The 27508-nt window shown below is 45.8% G+C and overlaps 4 protein-coding genes across 7 annotated transcripts; 2 read left to right on the forward strand and 2 right to left on the reverse strand.

The window, feature by feature from the left end:
• Positions 1-792: 792 nt before the first annotated feature.
• ZBTB33 (zinc finger and BTB domain containing 33) lies at positions 793-11725 on the reverse strand. 4 transcript variants are annotated; one of them, XM_055727522.1, is made up of 2 exons: positions 11594-11725; positions 793-5836 (listed from the first exon to the last, which is right to left on the reverse strand). In XM_055727522.1, the coding sequence occupies exons 1-2, from the start codon at positions 11619-11621 to the stop codon at positions 3795-3797; spliced, it is 2070 nt and encodes a 689-aa protein (XP_055583497.1). In that variant the 5' UTR covers positions 11622-11725; the 3' UTR covers positions 793-3794. The 4 variants fall into 4 exon arrangements, with proteins under 4 accessions (XP_055583497.1, XP_055583499.1, XP_055583498.1 ...); XM_055727524.1 differs by lacking the exon at positions 11594-11725 and adding an exon at positions 7716-8125; XM_055727523.1 differs by lacking the exon at positions 11594-11725 and adding an exon at positions 7068-7458.
• Positions 11726-11751: 26 nt separating this feature from the next.
• NKAP (NFKB activating protein) lies at positions 11752-17543 on the forward strand. Its single transcript, XM_055727539.1, has 9 exons — positions 11752-12127; positions 12635-12715; positions 13088-13161; positions 13378-13497; positions 13958-14003; positions 14416-14531; positions 14674-14749; positions 15238-15387; positions 16017-17543. Exons 1-9 carry the CDS (start codon positions 11874-11876, stop codon positions 16189-16191), a joined length of 1092 nt encoding a protein of 363 aa, XP_055583514.1. The 5' UTR covers positions 11752-11873; the 3' UTR covers positions 16192-17543.
• Positions 17544-18652: 1109 nt separating this feature from the next.
• On the reverse strand, positions 18653-19500 carry NDUFA1 (NADH:ubiquinone oxidoreductase subunit A1). Its single transcript, XM_055727542.1, has 3 exons — positions 19314-19500; positions 19018-19107; positions 18653-18750 (listed from the first exon to the last, which is right to left on the reverse strand). The coding sequence occupies exons 1-3, from the start codon at positions 19413-19415 to the stop codon at positions 18730-18732; spliced, it is 213 nt and encodes a 70-aa protein (XP_055583517.1). The 5' UTR covers positions 19416-19500; the 3' UTR covers positions 18653-18729.
• An 88-nt stretch (positions 19501-19588) lies between these two features.
• Positions 19589-27491, forward strand: UPF3B (UPF3B regulator of nonsense mediated mRNA decay). The gene is made up of 10 exons (XM_055727526.1): positions 19589-19885; positions 20011-20117; positions 20239-20345; positions 21793-21891; positions 22248-22358; positions 22991-23034; positions 23705-23893; positions 24384-24535; positions 25249-25561; positions 26420-27491. The coding sequence occupies exons 1-10, from the start codon at positions 19706-19708 to the stop codon at positions 26564-26566; spliced, it is 1449 nt and encodes a 482-aa protein (XP_055583501.1). The 5' UTR covers positions 19589-19705; the 3' UTR covers positions 26567-27491.
• The last annotated feature ends 17 nt before the right edge of the window (positions 27492-27508 follow it).

The following is a 27508-nucleotide window of genomic DNA, read 5'->3' on the forward strand; positions in this document are numbered from 1 at the left end:
CTGCCCCATCCCTGGCAGTGTCCAAGGCCAGGCTGGATGGGGCTTGGAGCAGCCTGGGCTGGTGGAAGGTGTCCCTGCCCATGGCAGGGGGCTGGAACTAGATGGGCTTCAAGGTCCCTTCCAACCCAAACCATTCTATGGTTCTATAACTCTGTCCTACTAATGCCAGCTGCTCCTTGATATTAGCAGAAGTAGGTGGAAGCCCTAAGCCAAGGAGATAAAAGCATCTAAAACATCATTTGGTACCTTACTTATTAAATTGCATTCCTTACCTGCAAGAAGTCTGCATAAAGTAACTCATTTTCTCCATGTTAGCCACAGTTCACTAACAATCTAACTCTTCCAAATCGTAACTAGTCAGCAACCTGGTAAGAGAAGGTGCCCTAACCATGAGTTAGCTGAAATGCATTGCACTGGTCACTGGGTGTGTTTTTCTTGATTTCTAGCTCATTTGCAGTGATGGTAGTAGTCAGACAGACTGTTCATCTGCCTATTCTGAGAGTAAGCATGCATCATAACAGTCAGCTTACGATACACAGGGGAGTTTTTCAGCTAATTTGTTTTCTTGGAAAGTGCTCAACCAGAAGAAAACCACCCAACAAACAAACAAACAAAACAAAAAAATAGAAAAAAACAAAGTCCCAAATACAAACACACACACACACAGAGCCCCCAGGGGTTCCCTACTGTTCCCAAAGACCTGGAAAGGGAAATTATGTGAACTGTTGCTAATGTAACACATTAGACTGTAGAAGCTGAGTTGTCATTAGAAAGAAACATGCTACACCCATCTTTAGAATTAAACATTTTTATTTTTGCCATAGAAAGCTCTAAGAACTAATATCAAGTATTGATTAATGAAAAGTAGAACACAACTTTTAAAAGTATGTTAAGGAAAGACTGTACAACTATATACATTAAAGATGTGGCAAAAGTGATAAATGCTTCACATGGAACAATTCCTAGGCAATAGCTGTAGAACTCCATGTTCAATGTATATAGTCATCAGCTTCTGCATCTTTTTATAAGCTGCATGCCTTAACATTACAAAATAAATAAGCAGTCAATTGTTGTCTCAATATTTGTTTAATTCACATACTGGAATGCTATGGTATGAGTCCCCAAAGAAACCATACAGTGAGGATGCAGCCACCGTTATCATACTTTGCAGCAGATCCATTGTTCTTATATGCATATAAATGACTGTGAGGTTTGCTACCATACTCTGTTAAAATTTTTACTTTTTATATAAATGCTTTTTCAGATTCAATCATTTTCTTCCATTACCCCAAAGCCAATTTCTCAATATTTACATAAGATTTTTCATTAAGTTAAACTGGAAGGTAAGTGTTTACAAAAACAAACAAAAAATCAAATATATGTGCAATAGCCAGAAATCTAAATATAAAAGCTCATAGCCCCATAAAAAGTTTTAAACGAATGGATTTAACACGTTTCCAAACCAATAAATACAGGTAGTGAAATTAAAAAAATGTTTTACATGACCTCTGCACTTTGGATATCAAAAATCACTTCCAAGGAAAACTGAAGACCCTGAGACACATGCAAGCAAGCACGAGTCTTCTAGCAAAAATAGTTACAAAGCCCTAATTTTCCAGTTTTCCTCAAAAAAAAAAAAAAAAAGAAAAAAAAAAGATACCTTTAGTAGGCACAGTTCAATTTAAGGTCTTAAATATATCAGCAGCAAATATTGATAGCCATTATATTTAGCTATTACTGAATGTACACTTTGCAGTGTATGCTTATTTCCATATGTGTCACATCAATAACAAAAATAACATTGTATTTTTTTCTCATCAAAAAGTTCAGGAAGTCTCAATATAGCACTCACCCAGGTGTGTCAGAGCTACCTGTGCCAATACAGGCCATCAGCACTTACATCTTGGGATGATTACGTTTGACTACTGAAATGCCATCTCAGATAACATCCAACCTGTAACATCTGAAAGCATACCCCATTATATTCAAAGGGGTCTGCAATATGACCTGAAAATAATCATGTCTATCATCTTCTTGTCCTACAAAACAGAGGTGCTGAGCATTACATGAATAAGGTAAACAAATCCTCCTCTTTTTCCCATCGTTACTCATACAGATTTCTGGTACCCTTTTTTATAGTTCAAGTTGCATTTGAACCATTTACCATTTAAATGTCTTTCTGTCTAGAGCATCATATGTCTAAAACCTTAACTTTCAAGGTCACAGGATCAAGATGCTTGCTTAAAACGTGAACAAGAAAAAACTTTCAACTGTCATTTAAGCAATGAAAGGTTACGATAACTAATACTATGCACAACAATCTTTCTCAGTCATCTTCTAGAACTTGAGTTGCTTTCCTATTACCATTTACAAAAACTCAACAAGTCACTAAATCTGAAATGTTAAACTATGACTCCAGTAAACAGCTGTTTGTTTTTCTCAGTCTGTTTCCTATTCAAGTTGGACATCTAATTCATCTTCTAAGTGCCTAAACATGTACCAACTGCAAGGAGAAAAAAAGGACAATGTAATAAACCCAAAACTGAAAATGTATGACAACCACCACAGAGAAATGATATTTTGGATTATGGTGGATGGAGGGTATTTTTTTGATTGTTGGTTTAGTCCTCATGTTTCCACACCTTATAAACAGGGAAGGCGGGGGGCGGGGGGGAATATCCAAATCCCTGTTTTACTTAAATATCTAACCAAACAGGCATTACAAGATCCTCAGCAGTCTGTGCTAAATCAACACAACACATAGATAATTTCATAGTTTTTGGAAGTATATGCCAAAGCCTTCAGCTAAAAAGTATTACTTTTATCATCAGTATTAATTTTTTAAAAAATACCAGACTGAAGCCCTTTTGAAGAGCAAAAAATAAGAACAGCACTTTATTCCAAACTAACTACTGGCATCTTTTCTAGTGGTAAACACCCAACATTATTCCTCAAGCTCTGAAAAGGCAAAATTATCTCCTCATTAAGCGTTCTAAGCTTCTTCACTATTGAGCTTCATAGGTTTCGGGCCGGGGGGGGGGGGGGGGGGGCTGTCCCATAGTAAAAGAGTAAAATATGATGGTCCAGTCACTGAATATTCATACTCTGCTCACCACGCTGCCAAGTATAAATAAAGTTTGTTAGCCCTCACTGAATATCTCTTGTTGACAAGACTATTTGCATGATGACAGATGATTCATAGCGCTCATAAGCAGAACTAAGATGCTAGCTCAAAAATACACTACTCCAAACTACTGAATCAGTTATTTTGGACCCTTGCAGTAATGCGCTGTTCACAAAAATAAACTTAAGTTGTGGGATGTTTTCTTTTAATGGTTCCATATTCAAGTGACTACAACGAAAAATCTGTTTCCTTGGTTAACATCTAAACAGAATCCAGCATTAAAGTGCCAACATAAAAGAAAAGGTTTACATAGTGCGGGTACAGAAATACCTCAATTACTTTAGAAGAAAGATTTCTAGCTCTTTAGAAGAAATTGTACCTTTTCAAGCTACAAATCCCCACGTTTTGATCAAAATTAACATACCAGAAAACACTGCCAGCTCCTTAGAAATGTCTCGCTTCCTATGCAAGTAACCTTTCAGATGAATTGCTTCCACAAATCACTTGCAGCTACTAATGATCCATTGTAAATGCTACCATTTGATGACTTGGTAGAACAAGTTAACTTGTTTTCACTTTAACATTTGATTTTACAATGATTTTAACAGTTCATTTAAAACAGCTGCGATATTCAGCTGCACTGAATCCTTTTTCCAGCATTTAATGTATTTCAGTAGGATTCCGGTATTACAAACTCAAATTCAGTACTTCCCTCTGATGGATTTTGTTTAAAAATTGCTTCATTTCCCTGTGGAATGAAAATGTCATCCCAGGTAATTTGTTTGGCTGGAGTGTTAGATGTTGTTCCTTCAGTACCATCCTTCCCTGTGCCAACACGATAAACAATTCCACCCTCGTTTATTACCGGTATACTGCTTGAGTGATTAGCAATGTACGCATACTGTCTGATCTGCAAAGACCTGCAAGGATGCAATCGATAAAGCTTGGTGTCTCCAGAAGGGTCTTGGCTATGAACTGATCTTATGTGGGAGGCCGTAATTTGGTAGTTGATGAACGATTTCCCACATGCCAAGCACTGATACCTTCGCTCACCGGTGTGGTGAATCTCATGCTTTGTACGGTATTCTGCAAGAGGAAACACTTTGTCACAGTATCGACATGGATACTTCTTCTCCCAGGAGTGAACGTTAAAATGTCTCCGTAAACTCGTCAGACAGGCATACGATCTCTTACACACAATACAAATGTAGTAGACTCTTCCATCCACTATGAGCTCGTAATGGTCATCGTGCTTTACTTTCATGCGCTTCCTGTTTGGAGAATCACCACCAGATGTTCTGGGCTTTTCATCAGGCTTGGCTTCACCTTCCTCAGAATCACCCTTCACAGGAATGACTATGTCGTACGTATCCTCACCGATATTTGCATAAACCTTACAGCCTGTGGATAAGCCTTCGATTTCAGTTGCTGTATCTAATGTTATGATTTTCTGCCCTTCCACCGCTGGCTTTGATGCTATACCTGAACCCAACTCCTTGTTGTTTCCGGTAAGGACATCTGAGATTTTTATTTTAAATTCTCCAGGTTTAGAAGATGGCTCTTGTGAACATGTTACAACCTGCTTTTTCTGTACACCTGATCCTTCTGTGGTTGCTGCCTTGGGTGTAGAAGGTTGCTGAACCAAATTGCTACTGCTCACTGAATCAGGACTAGAGGAGCTAATGATGGCGACATCATCTTCAACAACCTCTTCATCATCAACAGCAGTTGTTTCCACTTCAGTTAAGGAGCCATTATTAGATGGCTGCTGGTTCTCCTCAACTAAATTAATTGTAGGGGTCACATGTGTTTGATGCGAGGAGCTGGCACTGAGTGATGAGTTAAGCAGAGGCTTATTTAGCACAATGATACTAGGAGTCAAATGCTGCGGTGCCGCAGAGACAAGCGATGCGGTGCTCGATTGCATTTGGGTTGGGCTAAGCTGACTGGCACAAGAAGTGAGTTTTTGAGCTGCTGTGATGCTTGTCAAATGGGGAGAGCCACCGCTGCCACACGATTTTTGGTCAGAAACTCCAGCCAGACTTGGGCAAGGCTGGTTCTGGGTTGCAGCATTTGTATCTTTAGTACATTCTTTTGGGGGAACAATCTCAGAGCAAAAAATTACATCATCATCCTCATCATCTGAATCGCTCACCGTAATTTTTGTAGTCTCATATTCTATGCCACGTAAGGAGAATGACTGTGTTATAACCGGCATCCCATCCATTACCTCTTGACTCTCTGGCCTTATTACTGGTACTTGTGTTTGAGCGTCCTTTTGACCAGGACTGGAAGTTGAAGCTTCGGAAGCACCACCTTTGACCTCGCTTGGCATGTCTTTTCCTTCAGATGGAGGTACACCCAGATCAGCTATGAATTTAATACCAAGCTGTTGCCCTGATTTAATGAGTTCATCAAGTAAATCTGATCGAATGCTGATTATTTTGGAACTATAAATATAGTTAAGAATTTCTGAAAAAATTTCTGCTCTTACAAAGCTCAGTTCAACCACCTGCCCAGCCTCTGAGAAAAGGTGGTGAAAGTAAGTGCTGGAGGCTGAGAGGATGTTTCTGTGAGCTCGAAATTTGCGGTCCTCCACGATGACAGTAACATCACAAAAAAGTCCGTGGCCACGTTGTTCGTTCAAAGACTGAAGGAGCACGCTAGAATATTGTGCGTCTGTTGCAGAAATCAGGTTTTTCCCCTCCATTCCTACAAAGAGAAAGTAAAAGGCATCAAATTAGTAAAAATACAGCTTTACGGTTTTAACTGCACAACGTTCCCACATCTGTTTATTCCTTCTTCTGAAAAAAGGAGATACAAATCTGAGACTGTATTCATAAGCTTACAAGCTGTAGAAGGAGATACAAATCTGAGATTGTATTCATAAGCTTACAAGCTGTAGCACTCTGCAAATCTTACTGTTATTTTTCCCTTTACCTTCTACACAAGGCATGTGAACTTCTGAATACATCCTCCATCCTTACCAGGTGAGCAACAGAGAAAGAACCGCTTGTCCAATTCAACAGCAAGTAAGGTAAATTTGAGAACCAGGGTGCAAGATGTGGGTCCCTCAAAAGGCTTTAAACATAATTTGATATTTACTTTAATATTCCACAAATTGTTGTGAGAAAGCCTGGGTTATTTATGGGCCAGACAACAAAACCTGTGTACCTATATATTACCAGCCGACTGAGGGTAATGCCGATGCTATTGAGAGACTTCATTTCCTGGCCCAGAAAAATAAACTTTTAAGGTTTTTTTACACACATACCCCTCCATATACTTGCAAGCTTGCTTTGTGTTTGGAACCAAGACACTAAGGCAACACGGTAAAAAAGATCTGTAAAGTCAAACTGCTGTGATCTGTTGGCACTTCCAAGTCGAAGCACCCAACAAGCGGCAAAAAAAACATCAAAACCCACCGACAGCGAGTTTAAGGGTTTATGGGGTTTTTTCCCCCTCGTAAAACTTTGTTTCCTGCCGGGAGGGCAGGATGTGCCGAGGAGGCCGCGGCCCACGCCCGCCGAGCCCCCCCATCCCCGCCCGCCGAGCCCCCCCAGCCCGGCCACGGCCCCCAGCGCTGCTCCGGCCGCCCCGGCCCGCCGCCCCGCGGAAGTTTACCATGAAAGCGGGCGCTGCCAGCCCGGAGGGCACCGTCGTGGGGGCGGCGGGCGGGCGGGCGCCGGGGGCCCCCTCACGCAGCCGGAGCGGCGGCGGCGCTGACAGGCGGCGGGCCCCGGGAGCGGCCCAGCAGCGGCGGCCGGAGGTGACGGGCGGCCCCTCCGCCGCCTTCCCGCAGCCAGGCCGTGCCCGCCGCCGCCGCTTCCTGCTGGTGGCGAGGCGAACGGGGCCGGCCCGCCGCGGCGGCGGGGCGGGGGGGGGGGGGGGGGGGGGGAAGGCAGCCCGCGGCGCGGAGGGGGAGGGCGAGGGCCCGCGTTACCTGCGCTCCCGCCGCCCTTCCCGCACAACAGGCATCGGCGGCCGCCGCCGCTTCCCGGACTCGGGCGCCGCCCCCGCTGCGCGGCCGCCAGGGGGCGCTGCCCCGCGCCGCTCTGCCCCTGCGGGCCGCCACGCTCCGCCCGAGCGCTCTCGTCACCCTTCGGCTCCCCGACCGAACGGCCTCGGGACCCTTCGGGCGCGCTCGGGGCCGGAAGCGCGGCGGGGCGGCCCTCCCGCCGCCTGAAGCGGGGCCCGAGGCTGGGCCGGGCGGGGCGGGCTGCGGCGGTGCCTGGCGGGGGCTCCCCCCGTGGCGCCCCGGCTGCGGTACCGGTGCGGCGGGCTGAGGCCGTTGGCGGCTCTCAGCAGTCCCGGGAGGCCGCCTGGGGCCGCCGCCACTCGTGTGGTCGCCGCCAGGTGCGCCGAAGGCCGGTGGCAGGCCCCGAGGCCCCGCCTGTTGGGAATCCCAGAGGGATCCCTCTGGGGAGGCTCTGCACCTTGCCCCGGTCCCCGGCCCTGCTCCACTGAAGGCCTTGGGCAGCCGAGGGCCTTGCTCCAGCCTTGCCGGAGCCTGCCTGGCGGCCAGCTGTCACGCTCTCGGTGCCCGGGTGAAGCCCCCAGCCAGCCCCCCGACACCCACCCTGTGACTTACCGTGCTGGGCAAGGCTGTGGAGGTGTGCTGGCAGCAGCTTACTTCCCGCTGCAGCTTATCTCCTTCCCGGGGTCAGAGAGCAGGCTGCCAGTGCTCTGCCAAGCCCTGATGCAGCTGACACCTCCGCCCTGCTGGGAGGAAATCCCCTGTAACCTAAACCTGAACACCCACGCTTGCAGTGCAGGATCATTTATTTTGTATTCTTTGCACCACAGTGGCACGTGTTGGACTCCGCTAGGAGCTGTGCAGACGTATGTCCTTTGACAAAATGCAGGTCTTGGCACATTTGACGTGGTCATCAAAGTGACACATCTACAATACGGTCTCTTGGAAACTGTCGCTGTTCGTGAATTCTCAAAGAGCACCAAGATCATAAAAGATATTTTTCATCTTCAGTTACTGATCTGTGCTCTTTTTTTTTTTTTTTTTTTTCTTCCCCCCCACTCTATGCATTTTGTGGACTTGAACCACAGGGGTTCTTGATATTTCTCAAGATTCAAAAACTGCTAAGAACAAATGTCCTTCTATCAAGTTCAACCAAAAATATTAACAGGCCACAATCACCAGCACAAATGACTGCAATCCCTCACTGCATACATCAGCAACAAAATGGTCCTGCCTAGGTTTATGATCTCTTCTAGAAAAAAAATCACCTGCCATGCTCCCTGTATTTGTATAGCTAGTAGCAGAAGTGCCTTTTTAAAGCGAGCCTTCAGATCTAAATTGTTACAAAGCTGGTTTCTGTTTATTTATAGGTTTTTCCAGAGAGTTGAGTGAAGAAGAATAAATAGTAGAAAAGAATAATCAGGGGAAAAGGTAAGCTTTTCTTCCTTATATAACTTTTCAGTTAAATTTTCTCCTTTGATACAGGTTCTTAGTCGGTTTTACGCAGCAGGTTATATTAAATAAAAATACTGTAATTGTTTTAATTCTTAATGTATAATCCAGTGTTCTTTTTTCTCCTCCAAAAATGTCTGTTGGTCCAATTAAACCATTTCTTAGCCTTTCGCTTTAAGGAGTTTTCTTCTCCTCAATGCCTATCTCATTTCTAAGTAACCAACAGGAAAATCTACAGATAAAGATGAGCACTGATTTGGAAGGAGCCCTGCTCCTGTATCATCACAATTTCTCAAAAATCAGGTTTAAACTGCTTACCCTTAAGCACAGAAATGCTGGTCTAATTTTTTTTTAAAAAAAAAGATGGTCTAATTGTGAGAGTTGCACCATCTCCTTTACTTTTACCTTTTTGCAGAAACTTCTCTCTCTCTGGCAATTTCTTATATCAGATAGAAAATCTGAACCCCGCTGTCACCTTGCCCTGGTCAGGGCACAGCTACTGCTTTGACCAGCTTAATTTTATTAAAGCTGCCATTCAGTCCTCCTGCACCTGAATGCAGAATTTCAGCGTATTTTTTTGTCTAGCATGCCCCTCAGTTTTTATTGTTGTTTTTTTTCTCTTTTATATTTACATAATCCTAGAAAGTATTTGGTGATTTGACTCACATAAAAACTTACATAGTGACAAATTAAAAGAACCATTTTATCTAGGATATTGACAAGAAACATCTAGAACATAGAACGAAATGTGACATTCTTGGAACTGAAAAAATAAATAAGAGACACAATAGCAACTTTTATTTCAATGCATAGAAGTTATAAAAAAATTTAGAATAGAGGCTCTGAAAAACCTAAGTATAAATTTAAAGAAGTAATGTGTAGGCTTTTGCAAAAAGACAAAAAAAATACACAATTCAGTGACAAGTTTTCAGCTAGGCAATTTGAAGAGCTCTCATCTTTTTTAAAAATACAGCTTATGGGAACAGAAAATTCTTCTAAAGACTTGACAAATCTGAGACACAAAGAAGCATTCTCTGTCATGAGAAAATGTATTTTTACATTAAAATAAATTTGATAAACAGGACAGGAATTTCCCCTTAGGGCCTTCGGTAAAATCAAAATTCAACAGTTATCCTAGCTAAGACTACTTTTAGAGACAGAAATATTATTCCACTGTGGAATTTAAAATGAAACACCACTACTTCCAAAGGACTCTAAAATACTAATTTCCACCATTCACATTTTGAGGAATTTTCAAAGAGTATTTTTCCTGTCAATCCATATAAAACCTTATATAACTGAATTTAAAGTCCAGTGATACGTTTTATTGACATTAGCAGTTGCTGTAGATGCTGTTACATACTGTATATATGTGCATTGTGTAACCTGTGTATAAAAATACTTCAAATCACTTTACAATATTAAGTCGTGGAGGTGCAGAGTGCTCCCGAGAAGTAGATGTTTTAGTCACCGTTTTGCCAAGACAGACCCTGGGTTGCAGACACAAGTGGCCTTATCATGAGAGCTGCCTCAGCACCACCGAAGGCTGGCAGCCAGCTGTGCCAAGCACTGCAGCGCTCAGTGCCTCTGAACCCCCCTGACCGTCCGCCTCTCAGCCAGCCCGAGTCAGCACACAGCAAACCCAGACTCCAGTCCACAGCACGCTACCGCTGGCCGCATTTCAGGGCCTTCCACCCCTTTTCTGGGGCAGCCCCAAGCCCTGGCTGGGGGGGGATCCCAGGGGAGAAGCTGGGGAGGACCATGTGCCCTCATGAAGGCCTCAGGGGTACATTTACTTGCCACATGGACAGGTCCCTACTTTACATGTCTGGCCCAGCAGCTTCCATCTTTCTCACGGGTTGATGGTATGACCTCCTGTAACCAGTGCTGGGACTACATAGTGGCCTGGACTTCTTCCTGGGGACATCTGACTTCACATACCACAGGGGTAAATGAACGTGGGCAGCCTGCGAGGAGAGCGTGGACACAGTCTGCTAAGTCTCAGGATCACTTTAGGTTTCAGGTTCTTCCTGAGACTGGAAGTTCAGAGAGGCAAAGTCACTGAGCCAGCTGGCAAAAATGCAGCCACTGCAGGCTGCCAGCTGTCTCATTCAGATGACCCTACCACCAATCAAAACAACAGTCTTTTAAAAGACAGCCCTATCTAGTTTAATTAGACAAGCAGTACTCCCTGACATCAAAATATTCACAAAGCTCCACAGGAGAGAGATACCAGGCTGTCCTTGGACAGACACAGGGTACGGTAACGCTACACATATGCAAACCTTTGGCAGCATCTTTTCCATCCCCATTCTGCATGTGGTCACATGCACCCAAAATAATACACAATTCAAATAAGCTTCCTCCTTACAGATATTTTTTTAAATGGGCTTATGATAGGTTAGGGAATTAAAGTAGTGTTTCATTTGTAAAAAAGAGGGCTGACATACGATGCCTTTTCTAGACAGCATATGCCCCGTTTATGCCGAGCTCGCAGGAGCCTAGTGATATCACACCGCATTTCCCAGGTCAGAGCAGAAATTCGGTTGTTTTTTTAAGCAAGCACCACCGGAGGGTGCTCAGACCTGGCAGCCTGAAGAGGAAGGACGCTCACAGAAGGACAGTGAGCGCCTTATCTTAGCACAGGATTTGTACAATTTTAACCCCAAATCGCTGCTGTTCCAGGTGCTTCTTTACATGCTGCCGCCGAGGCCGGCGGCCGGGGCCGCGACAGGCCGCTCTGGGAGGGGCCGTTTGTTTTTTTAATCTTCAAAAAAGCGGCCGCGAAGGTGCCGGGCGGCGCCGGGCCCCGGTGCCCGGGGAAGGGGGAAGCCCCGGCGCCCGCAGCCCGGCGGGGAGGTGAGCGACGGAGCCGCCCCGGCGGCGGGAGGCGGGGGTGGGCCGTGAGCTGTCCGCCGGGCAGTGCTGCTCCCGGGCCGCCCTGGACAGCTCCCGGCCGCCACCCGGCGCCGGGCTCCCCGCCGCTGCCCGCCTCGCTGCTCCCCCCCGGCCCCCGGAGCGCGGCCCCCGCGCCGACTTACCTGGCGCCGCCGCTGTCCGCACGTCCATGCTGCCGGCCGGAGCCCAGCCGGCCGCCGCGGGGCTCCCCCCACCGCCGGCAGCACAAAGGGAGCCGCCGCCGGGAACGCCGCTGCCGGGAACGCCGCCGCCGCGGCGCCGTGTTGCCGCACGGGCGGGTGGGGCGGTGCGCCCGCGGGCGGGGTCGGCCCGCTCCCGCCCCGCCGCCCGCCCCCGCCCGGCCGGGAGGGCGCCGGAAGCCGCGCGCCGCCCGGAAGTGGCTCATCCGCCGCCGCCGCCGCCATGGCGCCGGCGTCGCGTTCGCGCAGCCCGCCCGCCGCCAGCCCCGAGCGCCGCGGCCGCCGGTCCCGGTCCCGGTCGCGCTCCCGTGAGCGCAACGGCCTGAAGCGCCCGAGCCACCGACGGAGCCGCAGCTGGTCCCGCTCCCGCGAGCGCACCCCCGGCGGGCCGCGCTCCGCCGCGCACCACGGCCACCACCACGGCAAGGCCTGGCCCGAGTACTACGAGAAGGAGAAGGAGGAGATCCTGCGGCAGAGGCGAGCGCCCGCCCGGGCTGGCCCGGCCCGGGGCTTCCCGTGGGGCCTGTCGTGCCCGTTCCTCCCCGCCGCTCGGAGGAACCGGCGCTCCCGGGGCGCGCAGAGCAGGAACCGGGACAGTGGTTCCCGGGGCGGGGGTGGCCGGGCCTGTTGCTGTGCGGGGCCTTTCAGGGCCTGGCGGCGCGTTGCGTTAACCCCTTCGGCCTTCCCTGGCGGCGGGCACGGCGTGAGGCGTTCCCCGCGGTTGTACTGGCAGGCCGGGGCGCCCGGGCGGGCCGGGGCTGGGCCGGGCTGGGCTGACACCCCGTCCTCCGCAGCGGGCTGGGCTGGGAGGGTGTTGACACCCCTTACCCGCCCATCTGCAGCATACGGAGCTTTGCTGCTGGCTGCTTGTTCTCCTTACTGTGGCTGCTGTAGGCAATTAGAAGTGGGAACAGGTATCAGACTTCAGATGTTTACGTGCTGGGTGTAGCACCTGGGCTTCAGCGAAGGTGTTTTCCGTTACAGGAGACTCAATGAGAGAGAGAGAATTGGAGAACTGGGGGCACCTGAAGTCTGGGGACTGTCACCAAAGGTTCCTGACCCCGAGTAAGGCATATCTTCTTTCCTTCCGTTTTTTATGATATGGATTGTATGTCAGTTTAACTTAAAAAAAGTCTTAGCCCTGCTCTGGTCCCTTTGCCACAATTCATGTGTCGGTTCATTTCTGAATCAACATAATGAGATTATTAGTTTTCTTTTTTCCCCCCAAATAATTCTATCATACGGATTATGAGAGAGATGATTTATTGTAGATCAGGTGGCCTTCATGTTGCGGTTCTGAAAGCAGCTCCCATGCTGCAAATTAGCTGTTTAATAATTCCTCTATTGCAAGTTTTGACTCAAAATCTGCAAGCATGTGCCTTTGATCTTGAATATTACAAAATAGATTTTAAATAGCAAACTTTTATTTTTATTCAGTTCCGATGAGCATACACCAGTAGAAGATGAAGAGGCAAAATCCAAGAGTAGTTCTTCAGATTCCAGCTCAGAAGGTATTTTGGTTTGCTTACACAGCTTGTTTTAAAAATGGGATGCTACCAAGTCTAGAACCCGCTGTTGTTGCTTGCAAGAGGTTCACTGACTTTGATAGGTGGAAGTGAGCGTGGTGGACTCCAGTTCAAAGGAGAGCGTTGTTTTGGAAAGGTCGGGAAATGCATATGGAGCTAGATGATCTTTGTTCTCCAATGTTATCTTTTTAAAACATTTAGAGGAAAAAAAGAAAAAGAAGAAGAAAAGAAAGAAGAAAAAGCGGAAGGCATCCAAAAGAAAAAGCAGAAAACATTCTGAGGACAGCGACAGCGAGTCAGAGTCTGAGCAGAACTCCAGCGGTAAGAAACGAGGGTTTCAGCTAATGTGCGTGGTGCAAGAACTCTCCTTCTCTCCTCTGAACACAAAGTGGTGCTTCTGGCTTTTGTTGCACGCTTGCAGTGTTCTGAAATTACAGAGCTGCAGCATCAGTCTGTTCTTTTCTTTCACCATCTTGCTGGGTTTGTAGTGCCTTTTCCTTGAGTGCTTGTGGTCTGGCCTCAGGAAATAGGGTTTCTGAATTTAGCATCCGTTGAGCATCTTGTGCCAGAGGTATGTTTAGTACGTTCTCATACCGAACAATACTGCAGGTAGGTTTCTACTAATACTTCTCAGTATTATTTGGTACCTAGACAAATCGCATCTGAGAAACTCTGTAGCGTGGCATTCTGGTGGAGGCAGTTAGTTATTCACAGTGCAGTAAACTACTTAGTTATAACTATTCATCTCCTTTTGCTAATTATACATACTTTCATTTTTCAGATGAAGATAAAAAGAAAAGCAAGAAGAAGAAAAAGAAGAACAGAAAGTAAGTTTCCAGGTAGTCGTGTGTAATTCTCCCTGCTTTTAACTAGAGGGAAGTACCACTTCCTTAGCAGGTAGTGAGGAAGGCTGAGCACTCTTGTGATTAGGGCTGTAAATGCTGTCAAATAATCTTAATTTGACAGATTTTATTTAAATCTACAGAATATGCAGCATAGAAGACTTGATGCAAAAATAAGGAGCCACTTTCTAACGCTATATGAAAGGCTTAACAGAGTATATATTGTCTTTGTTTTGTTGTAAGGCGTTTTCTATGAAGCAACAATCTATATGCAGACAGCTGGTCTTCCTGTAGGTGGAATTTGCCTTCAGAAACTAATTACCTGAGTATGATTTCCAGCACTTTCTTTCATCTTAGATTTTGGTAAATAGCATGTCTGTCTTTGACTTTATCACAGGAAGAAGTATAAGAAAAAGAAAAATAAAAGAAGCAGGAAGGAATCCAGTGATTCAAGTAGTGAGGATTCTGATGATGAAACGTTTCAAGGGGAAGATCTCTGGATTGAGAGGTCAAGTAGGTTCACCTGACTTTAAACTTGGGTTGAAACTTCTTGATGTCCTTTTCATGAATTCTTTGTTAGGTGTTGCTGACCTGCGTAACTGTTCTGATAACAATGAGCACAACATTAATCTTCCTTGTTATTTGATTGTTGCAGAAAATACAGAAGCTGATAGCTTGATTGGACCAGAAGCCCCCAAAACTCATGCATCTCAGGATGATAGGCCTTTGAAGTGAGTAGCCAGCTCTAACAATACTTTGATTGCATCAAGTAAACCAAGCCTGAAAGTTACAGTTCAGAAGGGCTGTTATAACAGTGTACATGCATCAGAGAAATGCTGTGCCAGAAACTCAGACAGAAGTAGTAGTGGTGCTAGCCTGAATTGAGGTAGGAAAGTCTGGTTTATGTGTGTTAACCTTGATTTCTAGAAAATCAATTGTAAGATGTCTATTCTAATGCTCTGCGGTATTGTGACTTTATAGTGTCTTCATTCCTGTGTAATCGGAATGGATTCAACTGGTTATTTAAGATGTTTTTGCTAGTGTTAGCCATAAGGAAGAAATGGAGCAATGTGTGGGAAAGAAAAAGAATGCTTAAAAATGCAGCTGTAGGAAGTAGTGAAGAGGGAAGCTGGATGTTTAGCTCATCTAAATCATGTTCTAGCTCTATATTTGAGACTGATTGAAATCACTGGGATGCTTGTTCGTTTGTTTGTTTAAGCTACGGACATGCCCTCTTGCCTGGTGAAGGTGCAGCCATGGCAGAGTACGTAAAAGCAGGAAAACGTATACCCCGGAGAGGTGAAATCGGCTTGACCAGTGAAGAGATTGCATCGTTTGAGAGCTCTGGTTATGTCATGAGTGGCAGCAGGTATGGTTTTGATGGTGGTAATGGTTCAGTGAAATTTTCAAGAGCTGCTTCCTCTGTTGGCCCATTGGAAGACTGCTTCCAAGCTCTAGATGAAAGCGTGGAGAAGGTGCTCTGTGCGCTTGCAATAATCTGTGCTAAACTTGCTATTGCTATAGACACATGGTGAGTTTTTTAAGGACACTTTCTCCCCAAGAGCAAAAATTCTTTCCAGTTAATAACTTTTAAGTATCTTGTATTCCAAATGAAGAGATGCTTGTGTCAGTCAGGTGGCTCGAAGGTGGTGTGTTTGGACAGCAGAGGTGATGTGCTGGCTCTTCAGTAGGAGACAAATTAAGATGTGAGAGGCTGACTGCACTTTTCTCCGAGTCCAACAGGAATTTCACTTAAATTCTAGGGAACCAGCAGTTGACACCCTGGGAGTAGGCAGGGCTTCCAGCTGACAGGCTGGGAGCAGACACTCCCAGAAGTCAGTTTCTTGCTCTGCCATGCTCCTTTCTGAGAAAGCTTGTGTGCAGTTTGGATTCCCTAGTGTAGGTATCTTTATTTACAAGCCAGTTGATGGATGGAACCCGTGACAGGGAATTGCATCCCTCTGCCCATGCTGATGTACACAATGTTCTCCCCTGCAGACATCGCCGAATGGAAGCTGTGCGTCTGCGTAAAGAGAACCAGATTTACAGCGCAGATGAAAAGAGAGCTCTGGCATCTTTCAACCAGGAGGAGAGGAGGAAACGAGAGAATAAGATCCTCGCAAGTTTTCGAGAGATGGTCTACAGAAAGACTAAGGGCAAAGAGGAAAAATAATTCTTTATTTGAACTGTACACCAGAGATTCTACTAAGCAGCAGCTAACCTGTTCCAGTCATAATTTGAAAAAAGCTCCAAGTGCTGCAGTGCCTTTCACCCAACAGGGCCAAGCCTCAGGAGTGGATCACTTGTATGAAGGAAATACTTTTGTCAGATTGTCTTGGATGATTTATTCACAGTCTACAGGGAATCCCTGTAAAGTGAAAGGCTACAAGGCAGGGAAGGCAGGAACAGGCAGGGAAGGTTAGAGCTGGCAGTGTTCTGTGCTCACTTTCAATTGGAAAAGCAGGAGGATTCCATGGAAGGACTTTTGTTACCTGATGCTGACAAGTGTGATTTTTCCATTTATTTTGATTAATGAGAGTAGGCTGGCCATCAGAAGCAAGCTACCAGTAACAGCAGCAAAAACGAAGGAACTCCTCGGTTCCTGTTTAAGATCTAAGACTATCCACTTAGGTATTTTTTTTTTTGTAAGTCTTTTAGATACTATTTTTTTTCTCGAAACAGTTGTTTGGTTTGTGGTTCAAACTAGACTTGTAAATAGAAATGAGTTTGTAATTTAATACAGATGGGCTTCAATTAAAGCAAGCAGATTGCCATTGGGGTATAAATAGGAGGGTCTGAGCTTCAATCTGCCAAAGCCCATGGTGGAGAACTACGTTGCTTGCTTCTTTTTCTCCTATGTTATACATAGGTATCAGAGCAGTGGGGTGCAGTGATTGGAACCCCTGGATGTACACAGATGGTAACAAGGATGTGTCTTTTAATTTATTTTCATTTTTTTTGCCTGTGGAATTGTTCTAGATTAAAACCTTATTTTAATTCCTGTGGTACTTTAATTTGGTCTGTTTCAGCAGTATCACAGGCTTTCTTTAAACTCTGTGCTTGGAGGCCTATTCCGGATAGTGCTTCTGTGGTGGTTATCTTTGACTCAACTGCATATTTCCAAACATACTGCGCGTTAGCCACCTTTTTCTCAAATGCTTTTAAAGCCAAAATGTTTTCTAAAGGCTATTTTTTTTTTTTTTTTTTTGGTTCTCCCGAGTCTCTGTGTTGTAGTTCTGGCAGCAGAGATGTCTTGTATATTTGTATAAAGAAAATAAAAGTCCTATAACATTTGCCCTGGAGTTCTTCAGACCTGGTGTTCGCAAACAAGCAAGTCTGGCCCAGTTGCCTCTTCCTGTTTGCGCTCTGGAACCTGGTTCCATCTTGCTATACCCACCACACCTGCAAGGGACCGTTATATAAAGCCAGCTGCCAGGTCAGGCTGTAGTTAATTTTGCACAGATTTAATGCTTTTTATGTATCCACAGAGCAGAAATGCTAACAAGGATGAGTCATTCTTTCTTAGTTATGTTTATTTGATTCTCCACAAAATACCAACAGTGCATTGGTGACGGCAAACTGGAGAAAATAAGTCTTTCCATGAGGATTGTTTTATTTTCAATAATGTCCTTAAGCCACTTTTGTCTAAACTGACGCTGTTCTGGCCTGGAAGGTGGAATAAAAAGAGGATAAATAGTATGAATAGTATTGAATCTGAGTTTGGCCAGCTCAGAGCTGGCCTTCATGCACAGGGCAAGTGTATCTGCCAAAAAGAACTGTGTAAGCAGATCTGCTAAAAAGAACACCGCTAGACCTGTGTAAGCCCAGGACAAAGTCATTAGGGACACGGCAGATGTTTATGGGGTGGCTATCCCTGCTTGTGGTGGAGTGGTGAAGCTAATAAGCAGAGTCAATTAGTTTTACATAGCAAGGTTTTGACAGGTTTCTCCGCCTCTCTGCTGTTACTGCAAACTAACTTAGATCAAGCTCCTCCCTATTTGTTTTTGGCATGGAGAAGCTTGCTAGAACTTCCCAAATTGTTGGTGATGAAGGAGTAGTGCTATTTACCTGTGATTCAGCCTGCTTGGACTCAAGAGTGAAGAATACCTCCGCAGGCAAGGTCTGCAGGAGAGGAGAGGTGGGGCAGAGTTAACATTCAGGACCTCAAAAAGCAGATGGATTAGGTGAAAGCTACTATCTAGTACTTCAAAATTTCATGGATGAGACTAGTTTTGGTTTAAAGCCTCTGGGAGTAATTTCTTGTGAAGGCAAATGTTACAGTGTTAAGGTTGTGCTACAGTACAAGATTTCTGAGCAGTGGCTATGAGCTGTTGTGCTGGTTTTGGCTGGGGTAGAGTTAATTTTTTTCACAGTAGCTACTATGAGGCTATGGTTTGGATCTGTGCTCGGAACAGCATTGATAACACAGGGTGTTCATTTAAGGCCTGCCAAGCAATAACAGCCAAGTCCTTTCCTGCTCCTCAACCCAGCCCACCAGCGAGCGGGCTGGGGGGCACATGACATTAGGAGGGGACACAGGTGGGACAGCTGGCCCCAACTGACCAAAGGGGCCTTACATACCATATAACGTATGGTACGTCAGCAATAAAACCACAGCAATACAGACACAAGGGTTGAATAGATGTATATCTTTACTATAGAGTTAAATCATTTTTATATAGATAGGTGGATTCTTCAAAGTGCCGCTACTTTAGTCTATGTTCTCCAGGCCCTGAAAAAGAAAACATAACAGCTTGTGTCTGCACCGTTCCCATGGCTAACTGCCAAAGGGCACTGCTGAACACACAGGTCTTCAAGCTATGCCAAAGTACCCAAATCCCATCATAAATAAAAATTAAAATGTCGGCACGGAGCTCCCACAGCCCCAGGAGCAGCCATTGCCCACCTGGGAAGCTGTGGGAGCCCCCAGCCCAGAGCTCGGGGACAGGTGGTCCTTGCTCCTCCCCCCACAGTCTCGGCCCGATGCCCCAGCACCTGCCTTGGACACGTAGTACTTGTTGGTGCCCGAGATCCGCCTGTCCCTCTCCATCAGGGTCCACTGGTAGGGGAACCGGGCGATCCTCTTCTCCTGCCGAGGCCCACACAGCGGCCCGTTACGGCCCAGGGGAAGGGGGGTCGCGGCGGGGGGGGAGGGTGGGGCCGAGCGGGAGCGGACCCCAGGGGGAAGGAAAGATCCTAGGGGACAGGGGGAAATCCCAAGGAGGAAAGCGGAGCCCCGGGACGGCGGGCAGGGCCACCGGTGGGAGGCCGCGGGCGGCCCGCCCCCGCACTGACCTTGCCGCCGTTGCACCAGCGGTGCATGTAGAGGGTGGAGAGGCCGGGGATGCTGAGGCAGATGCCCATGATGGCCATGCCGGGCAGGATCTCGTACCACATCCCGCCGCTGCCGCCCCGCCGCTGCCGCCCCGCCGCCCCGAGCTCGCTGCGGGCACTCCCGGCCTGCCCCGCGCGCCTTCCCGGCCTACCCCGCGCCGCCGCTACCCAGGAGCCGCGGGGCACGCCGGGAGCGGTGGGGCTGGCGGGGCGCGGGGCACGCCGGGAGCCGTGGTCCGGCGGGGCGGGCCGGGGCCCAGGGTGCGGCTCGTGGCCCTTTAAGGCGCAGTCGCGCGAGAGGCGCGGCGGCCGATGGGCGCGTGGGGGCGCGCGGCGCTGCCCCGCGGCCCGGGATGAAGGAGGACAAGGAAAACGCCAGGCCCAAGGAGCGGCGCGGGCCCGCCGCCGGGCCGGGGGCCCCGCTGGGCACGGGCACGGCGGGTGGCACCGCCCCCGGCACGGACGGCAGGGCCGGCGGTGCCGAGCTCGACCGTCTCGAGCGGCCCAAGGACAAGAAGGAGACGCTGAGCAAGGTGCGGCCTGCGGGCGGCTCGGCGGGGCCCCCGCCGCGGTACCGGGCCTGGCGGGGCGGCCGTGGGGAGGGGGGCGCCGCGGGGGGGAGGGGGCCGGCCGCTCTGACCGCCGCCGCCGTGCGCAGGTGGTGATCCGCCGGCTGCCGCCCAGCCTGACGAAGGAGCAGCTGGAGGAGCACCTGCAGCCCCTGCCCGAGCACGACTACTTCGAGTTCTTCGCCAACGACTCCAGGTACGGCCGCCGCCCTCCCCCCTCAGCTCCCCGCGGCTCCCGGGAGCCGCCACTGCCGCCGGCCGGGTCCCGGCGAATGCCGCTGCCTCAGCCTGGCGCTCTCCCTTTTGTCGTTCTGCAGCTTGTACCCTCACATGTTCTCGAGAGCCTACATCAATTTCAAAAACCAGGAAGATATAGTCCTCTTCAGGGACCGTTTTGACGGCTACGTTTTTGTGGATCAGAAAGGCAAGTGAGGGGGGTGGGCTGCCTGGCGAGCCGCTTCTGGTTTCTTTGGGTTTACTGCCTTAAGTGAATGTCATGCGGTATTTCAAAGACTTCTTACTCCTTGTGGAAACTACTCAAAATCGGTTTTGTACGCTTCTGGATTGATGTTCTAGATCATGCGTAAAGTGCAGTTAAGCACATGTGAAAGTGGTAGTGGTATCCGTACAGGACCAGTTGCCACGTTACTGACGTTAATACTTGTGTTGTCATACCCCAGTATAAAGCCTGAAAGGTGAGAGTGAGTAGGTGGTGTCACTGTCCAAACTAAGTGAAGCTGAGGTTAATGATGCCAGACATCCTCTGCTGCTCCTCTCACCTGTTCTGTACATGTGTAACTGAATTATTTTTTAGTCAGTTTTGAATTCAGATTATTACTTGTTCCAGTTTGCAACCGAGTGAGTTATCTTGGTTCTGTAAAATGAACAGCTTGTTCCTTGCAGTCTAAGTGGTGAAAGTGACTGCTCTCTAGAGATGTTAATCTGTAGGAAACAAATGTTTTGTTTAATTCATTGGTTAAACATCTAAGTATTTAGTTGCCACTTAGCTTTTTTTCTAAATATGTTAGGTATTCAGTGCATCTCATGTTCTTAGATTTTGCATTTTAGAATTGCTTACATTGAGTAGCACTGAAAAGTGTTAGTCTCTCATTGATAGACCTTTAAATTTAGATATTTTGCAAAAGCTTTAACAAGAGTCTTCCTGTTGGCTAAGGATTTTGTCTTGAACTTTGTTTCCAGTCTGTTGAGTTTCACATTTTGTCCAGCCAGGTGTTTTATGCGACACACAGCTCTGTCCGCAAGATTCCTCCTTACTTAGGAGGGTTGCGTGACAAGGTTCTAATAAGACCTAGGTCTTTTAAAAAAGCTGGTTGACAGTGTAACAGCACACTATTTGCCATACCCAACAGCAATATTGGATTTATGCAGCCATAAATGTAACACTTTTGTCAGAAGATAAAGTGTGGAAGCCTGCCTGTAGTGTGCCAAAAAGTGAGAGTTGCCTCAGTTGTGTTAACTGTAAATACTCTCTTCTGCTTGCACAGTGAGCACGTGGTCTGTAGGATGAGGGTATTATGTGGTGCAGTGTAGCCGAGGTGGCTGAACTGGCAGTTACGGACAGTCTTAAATCTACTGTTTCCTTCTTGTGAGTCTGTGAATTTGCTGGTTTGTTAACATTGTGAAAGTGTGTAGTTCATTAATTCTGCTGTCTCTAAAATGTTGTTTCAGGTTTTTTTTAATTAAATGGCTTTCAAAATACTAGAGTTTTTTAATGCTGTCCAAGTCTTCTGTTATAGTATTGCATATTTCTTGTGAGGCTTACCTTCCTGCTTTAGACGTGGACAATATACTCATTGTTTTATAGGTGTTTCATCTCTATTTTAATGTATTTTTCCTTTTCTTCATAACAGGTCAGGAATATGCTGCCATAGTTGAGTTTGCACCCTTCCAAAAAGCTGCAAAAAAGAAGAGTAAGAAAAAGGATGCTAAAACTGGAACTATCGAAGATGGTACAGCAGCTAGTTTGTTTCTCATGTGTAGACTTCAAAGGCCTAACAGTAATTTGAGTATAATGGTTTTATTGTGACACTGTAGTTGATCAATAGAATGTTTGCTTAACTGTATGTGAAGCTTACTAGCACTGCTTTGTCAGCTGTGAATCTATTAAATGCCATCATCCTAGGGAAACAATGCAGCAGCTCGTTTGAGAGCTGCCAGCTTATGAGAAGGTGACCTATAAACACAACTTACGCAAATCTAACCCAGACTTCCAGCAGTGTGCAATGCAAATTCTTTTCATGCTACAGTGTATCTTCCCTGCCCCTCCCCCCTTTTTTTCCTCCTTCCCTTTTCCTCTCCCCTGTAGATCCAGAGTACAAGAAGTTTTTGGAAAGTTACAGTGCAGATGATGAAAAACTAACCTCCACTCCTGAAACTTTGTTGGAGGAAATAGAGGCAAGAAACAAAGAGTTAATAGGTATGGAAATATGTGTATTATAGTTACATTTTCGTAGAGCACAAAGAAATGTATGTGGTGTAATTGGGAGCTCCGAATTCTTTTGTGTGCTTGCTTGGTATTTGTTAAACCTTTAGGCTAATATTGTTTCAGTGTATTTTATGTTGCTCCTGTGCTCCGAATTCTTCCCTAGGTTTAAGTTTTATAATCTTCCTTCCTGTTTTAAGCTGCTAGTCAGATATTTGTTAGCCAGATGAGGCTGTGGAGGGGCTGTATTTCAGTGAGATGCAGTGATGTTCCCTGCAGGCACAAGTTAGGAGGTGGTGTGGTTGGGTAAACTACCACAGAAATGACCAGAATGCTCTTTTTAAGCATGTTGCATCTGTTTCAAAGTGAGAAAATCTAGGAGAAGCCTAATGCAGGCTGAATAACGCTTTACAGATAGGTGTACTGGATATTGTATTAGAGTCCTAAAGAAGTTTATAGAATCCTAATGGTTGCTACTGTTCAGGGATAGGATTGGAATATTTGTTTCGCTGCTGTATGTGAGGGGAAGAGATAGGCTGGATAATCCATGTGGCGGCTTCATTTCATATAGGGTTTTGTTGTAGGTATTTCAGTAATTGTTTAAATTTGTTTTATATATTCTCTAGCTAAAAAGACTACTCCTTTATTGAACTTCTTGAAAAATAAACAGGTAAGACATTTCCAGAATCTTCTTGTTGCTTGAAAGTACAATTTGCTCATTTAAAGCATGGGTGTGTATATATTATGTTTCTGCCCTTCTTTTTGAAGAAGCAGCTTTTGACCCAGCTTACTTGTTAACATCTGGTTCACATGTTGCAAACTACTAGAATGCTGGCCTTTGCAGGAACGGTGGTGCTTTGCGTGCATTCTGGTCACAGCTAAACATTCTTGTGGCACTGCCAAACCAGATTCCATTTTAATGGTTTCATTTTTAGTGCAGTTATGGCTGAGGTCCTTGTAGATGATCTATCTCCTAGCACGTGATATCATTTTAACTTTTAGTATCAGAAAAGTTCACAAACGGAGCAGATTAGCCTCAGCCTTTAGCATTCTAATTTTTAATTTAGTGTTGTGTGTGTTTAAGACTGTGCAAACCAAGGCTTATGAGCAAGGGGGGGAAAAAATGAGATGCTGCTGTGACATGGTCAGGATTCACAGCAGAACAGCAGAGACGACAGGACCTTTTTTTTTTTTTTGTCCTTTTACAATAGGGGCATTTTTGAAGTGAGTTATTTGGCAAGGAAGTACTTTATTGCTTTGCAGCAGGGTGTCTTGTTAAGCTTAAAGGGATGTTTTCTAGTGTGGAAATACACTATTTCTCTTTGCTTTTACACACACAGAGACTGAGAGAAGAAAAAAGAGAGGAGAGGAGGAGGAGAGAATTGGAAAGAAAAAGGCAAAGAGAAGAAGAAAGAAGAAAATGGAAAGAGGAGGAGAGAAGGAAGAGAAAAGAAGCAGAAAAACTGAAGAAGGTAGACAGATGCCCAGAAAAAGAAAGAGACAGATCAAAAGAAGAACCAAAGATTAAGGTCTAGAACAGTTCTTTATTATAAACTGTTACACTCCCTTTCCCTATTATTTGTATATCAGTCTCTCAAAATGTGCTTTGAGTATTGTGTGAAGAATAACATGAGTTTGGTGTTAGTAAATTACGACTTTTTTGTAATATTCAATATTGGGCATTGTAAAGGTTTACATGCTGTAATGCTTCATAGAAATATTTAAAGCTTTTGTCATGTGACTGTTGTACATGCTGTGGTAAACAATTGTGAATTCACTGTGGAATCGGAGACTATTTTAAAGCTTTCTAAAATGGCCTGTTTTAAGAGAAAAATCTTAGTCTGCTGTGTGGATTATGCTTACTCATACACTCCAGCTTTTAGAAATACTACAGATTTGTAGTAATATTAATGTTTATTTCTTACTGGACTATGGTTCCTTTTGATGCAATTTCAGTGTTGTGCCAGACAATATGTGTTAGAGTGAGCTTTTTAGTTGAGACTTCTGTTTTCTTTGTAGCTACTTAAGAAGCCTGAAAAAGATGAAAAAGACTTGGAGAAAAAAGAAAAATCCAAGAAACTGGAAAAAGAGACTCTGAGGGAGGAAAAAAATGCGAGTAGTGCATCTGCCAAACGATCTGATGGGGAGACAAAAGAAGAGAAGGCAAAAAAGTATTCTAGTACTTGCTATAAATATATATATATGTATATATAACTTGTTTCCTGATCATGCTAAGGCTTAGGCTGCTCTGCCATGACCATGTCTTCAAATTCCTTTCAAATTCTCTTTTTGATATAAGGCATGGGATGTATTCTCTGTGGCAGTGCACATCCCTGTGATTACAGAAAGCTGTGTGCACTACCTGACAATTCTTCACTAGTGGACAAATTTTAGTAGTTTCACAACTCACTGTAGGAGCTCCAAAAAAGAAGCCCAGGTGCAGGTGACCTGCAGCAGGCTGTGAGCACTGTCCTTGCAATGAGAGAATTATAACTGTGGCAAGAGGAGAAGCGTACTCCAGTTATTAGTCCCTTTAAGTCTTGTGGAAGGTCAAAGTGAGAAGTGTAATTCTCAAAAACTCTGTGATCCATTCCAGATTCAGTTCTGCCATGTGAGAAATAGAGATGAGACAGAGAAACTTGGGTGTTTTCCAAAGCCAGAGGAGACTCAGCCAGCTGTGTGAGGAGAAGGCTAGGAAATGCCAGCAAGTCAGTGTCATCTCTGGTTATCATGCATGACTTGGGTTATTACAGCTTCCCAAAAGCTCCCTAGAACCTACCAGTGTGTCGTCTTCATGTTGCACATTTACACCCCTATTGCATTGATCTCCCAGGTCTGTTGGATGAATCTTTTGAGCTTAATTTTCAGTTTTGTTTTCATACAGATCGGAAGATGAGTGTGTAAAGGACTACAGGGACCGAGATAGAGATTTTGAAAGAGACAGAGAATATGAGAGAGCACAGAGGGAGAAACTGAGACGCCAAGAAGAGGAGCGTCGGAGGCAGAAAGAGCGCTTTGAGAAAGAGAAGGTTTTTAGAAGAAAAGAGGAAGAGGTGAAAAAGGAGAGAGACTTACTCAGAGAAAAGGGAAAGAAAAGTGATCTTACAGACTTTACCAGCAGCATGGACAAATCTGAGAAAGTAACCAAAGACGATAAAAAAGAGGATACAATTAAGAGGGATCGTATCAGAAACAAGGTGCTGGATTTCTTTAAATTCATGTGTTAATTCACAGGGACCAGTTTGTGGTTGTTTAGGATGAAAACACTTAGAGGAAAGAACCATGTGGTTTCTCTGTTGAAACTTCTCCCTGTTCTGGTAACAAACTCTGCCATTGCAAGAAAGTTTACCCATTTGTCTGCTAAAGCCTGCTAAATTGTTTGTGGTATTTCTTGCCACTGCAGGAATTAAGCCCAGATACTTTGGGCTAAACTGTGAAGGCACTGATCCCTTTTCATTTGCTGACTTATGCCGTAGGCTGTACCTTTAAGGTCTCAGTAGAGCATCAGTAATCTGCCTGTATCTCTGCTGGTGCTATACATGCCTGAAAATACATCTCAAAGTGGGAGTGTGATTGAACAGGTTCCTCCAAAACGAGGGCAAGACTGCTACGTGCAGAATGTGAAAGGAAAATCTGAAGACTCAAGAAATAATGTCTTGAGTTTAGTTTTTTTACATACTTTGCAAATCTCTTTTGCATGTTTTCCATGTCACTTAAGGCGTTATCAGGTATAAATGAAACTCAAGGTTTTGAAGAAGCTTTGAGGTTGGCCTCTATTCTGAGAGAGGGTGAGCTGAACTCATCCAAGAAGAAACTCTTTACAAATAACTTCAACTATGTGAAGTGTTCTTTGTGGCTTGAACAGGGATGTTGCCTTACAACAGAGACTACCTTGGTTTGAGACAGTTGCAGTTACATTGCCACCATGGTGGAATAATTTAACTTAAAACGCCTTGAAAATTTTGAATTTGAGCTGTTTCTGATATCACTGATGCTGTAATAACCATGATAGCATGGGGCTGTGAAAGAGTCTAAATAGTTTTGATCTATTTCAGGATCGTCCAGCAATGCAGCTGTACCAGCCAGGAGCCCGAAGCCGAAGCAGATTGTGTCAGTATGAAGACAGTGCTGCGAAGCCCACAGATCAGGGAGCGGATAAGAAACAAGAGAGTGAGACCAGTAATACGAAGGAAGAGGAGTGACTAGTGTGCAAGCCTTATGTGTTCTGACTGTCTGTGCAGCCAAAGAGCATGTACTACGCAATCCAGAAGTGCCTTCGAAGCGAAGAAGGAACACAGGAAGAAAAGGGGGCATTGTGCTGTTGGATGTTTCTGGTTAAAGAACCTCAGTTGTAGATTCGGAATTTGAAATGTGTTCTCATTGTATTTTCAGTTATTTGAATTTATTTTCCCAGCATCTAACTACAACGGAGAAGAGAATCTTTGCAAAGTAGAAAGACTTTATGGCCTTAAGTATGATAATAAATGAGTCGCGTGGTCAGGAGGAGATGACAGCTGGATCTAAAGCCAGAGCTTTACTGTAAAGCCATCGGAGCCAGTGTTTGACGCACTTAAGCGGCATGAGCTCGAAGTTGCCTGGAGTTAACACAGGTGTTGCTGTGTTGTGTGGTGCTCCCGCCTGAGGCAGTGAGGACTAGGTTGTGTTAGTCTGGCTGAGGCAGGTACCAGGCGGGGGTTGTTGAGGATCCAGCGACCAGGAGCCCTCGGGCAGGTAGAGAGGAGAACATCTGGCATTGCAGTGGCAGCAGTAGGGAGGGAGAGGCCCTCCTCTTCGGTGGTTCTCTGGATAAAGTAACCAAGTTGGAGTGTATGAATAAGCTGGCTTAATTGACAAATTCTCATGTAAAGTCTGCCTACGTTGAAATGCTTATTTTTAATCAAATGTAGCTGGTTTGGGCATCCTGTTCTTTTCCAGCGTTCTCCCTTCTTGGAGGCTGAAATGTTTCCGAACTCCTGCCTTCTTGGCACCGCTTCCTCTTCCCTCGTAACCTGAAGTATTATTGTTTTACAGCCCAGAGAGAGACTTCGCCAGTAGCAGCTCCTCCCCAGCTAGCGCCTGTTAGCCGTAGCTCTTTTGTACCGAACCCAATAAACTCGCAGAAACCCTGCCGCCGCCCTGCCTCG

Source organism: Falco cherrug, chromosome 15 (assembly GCF_023634085.1).
Source record: "Falco cherrug isolate bFalChe1 chromosome 15, bFalChe1.pri, whole genome shotgun sequence".
Classification (NCBI taxonomy): domain Eukaryota; kingdom Metazoa; phylum Chordata; class Aves; order Falconiformes; family Falconidae; genus Falco; species Falco cherrug.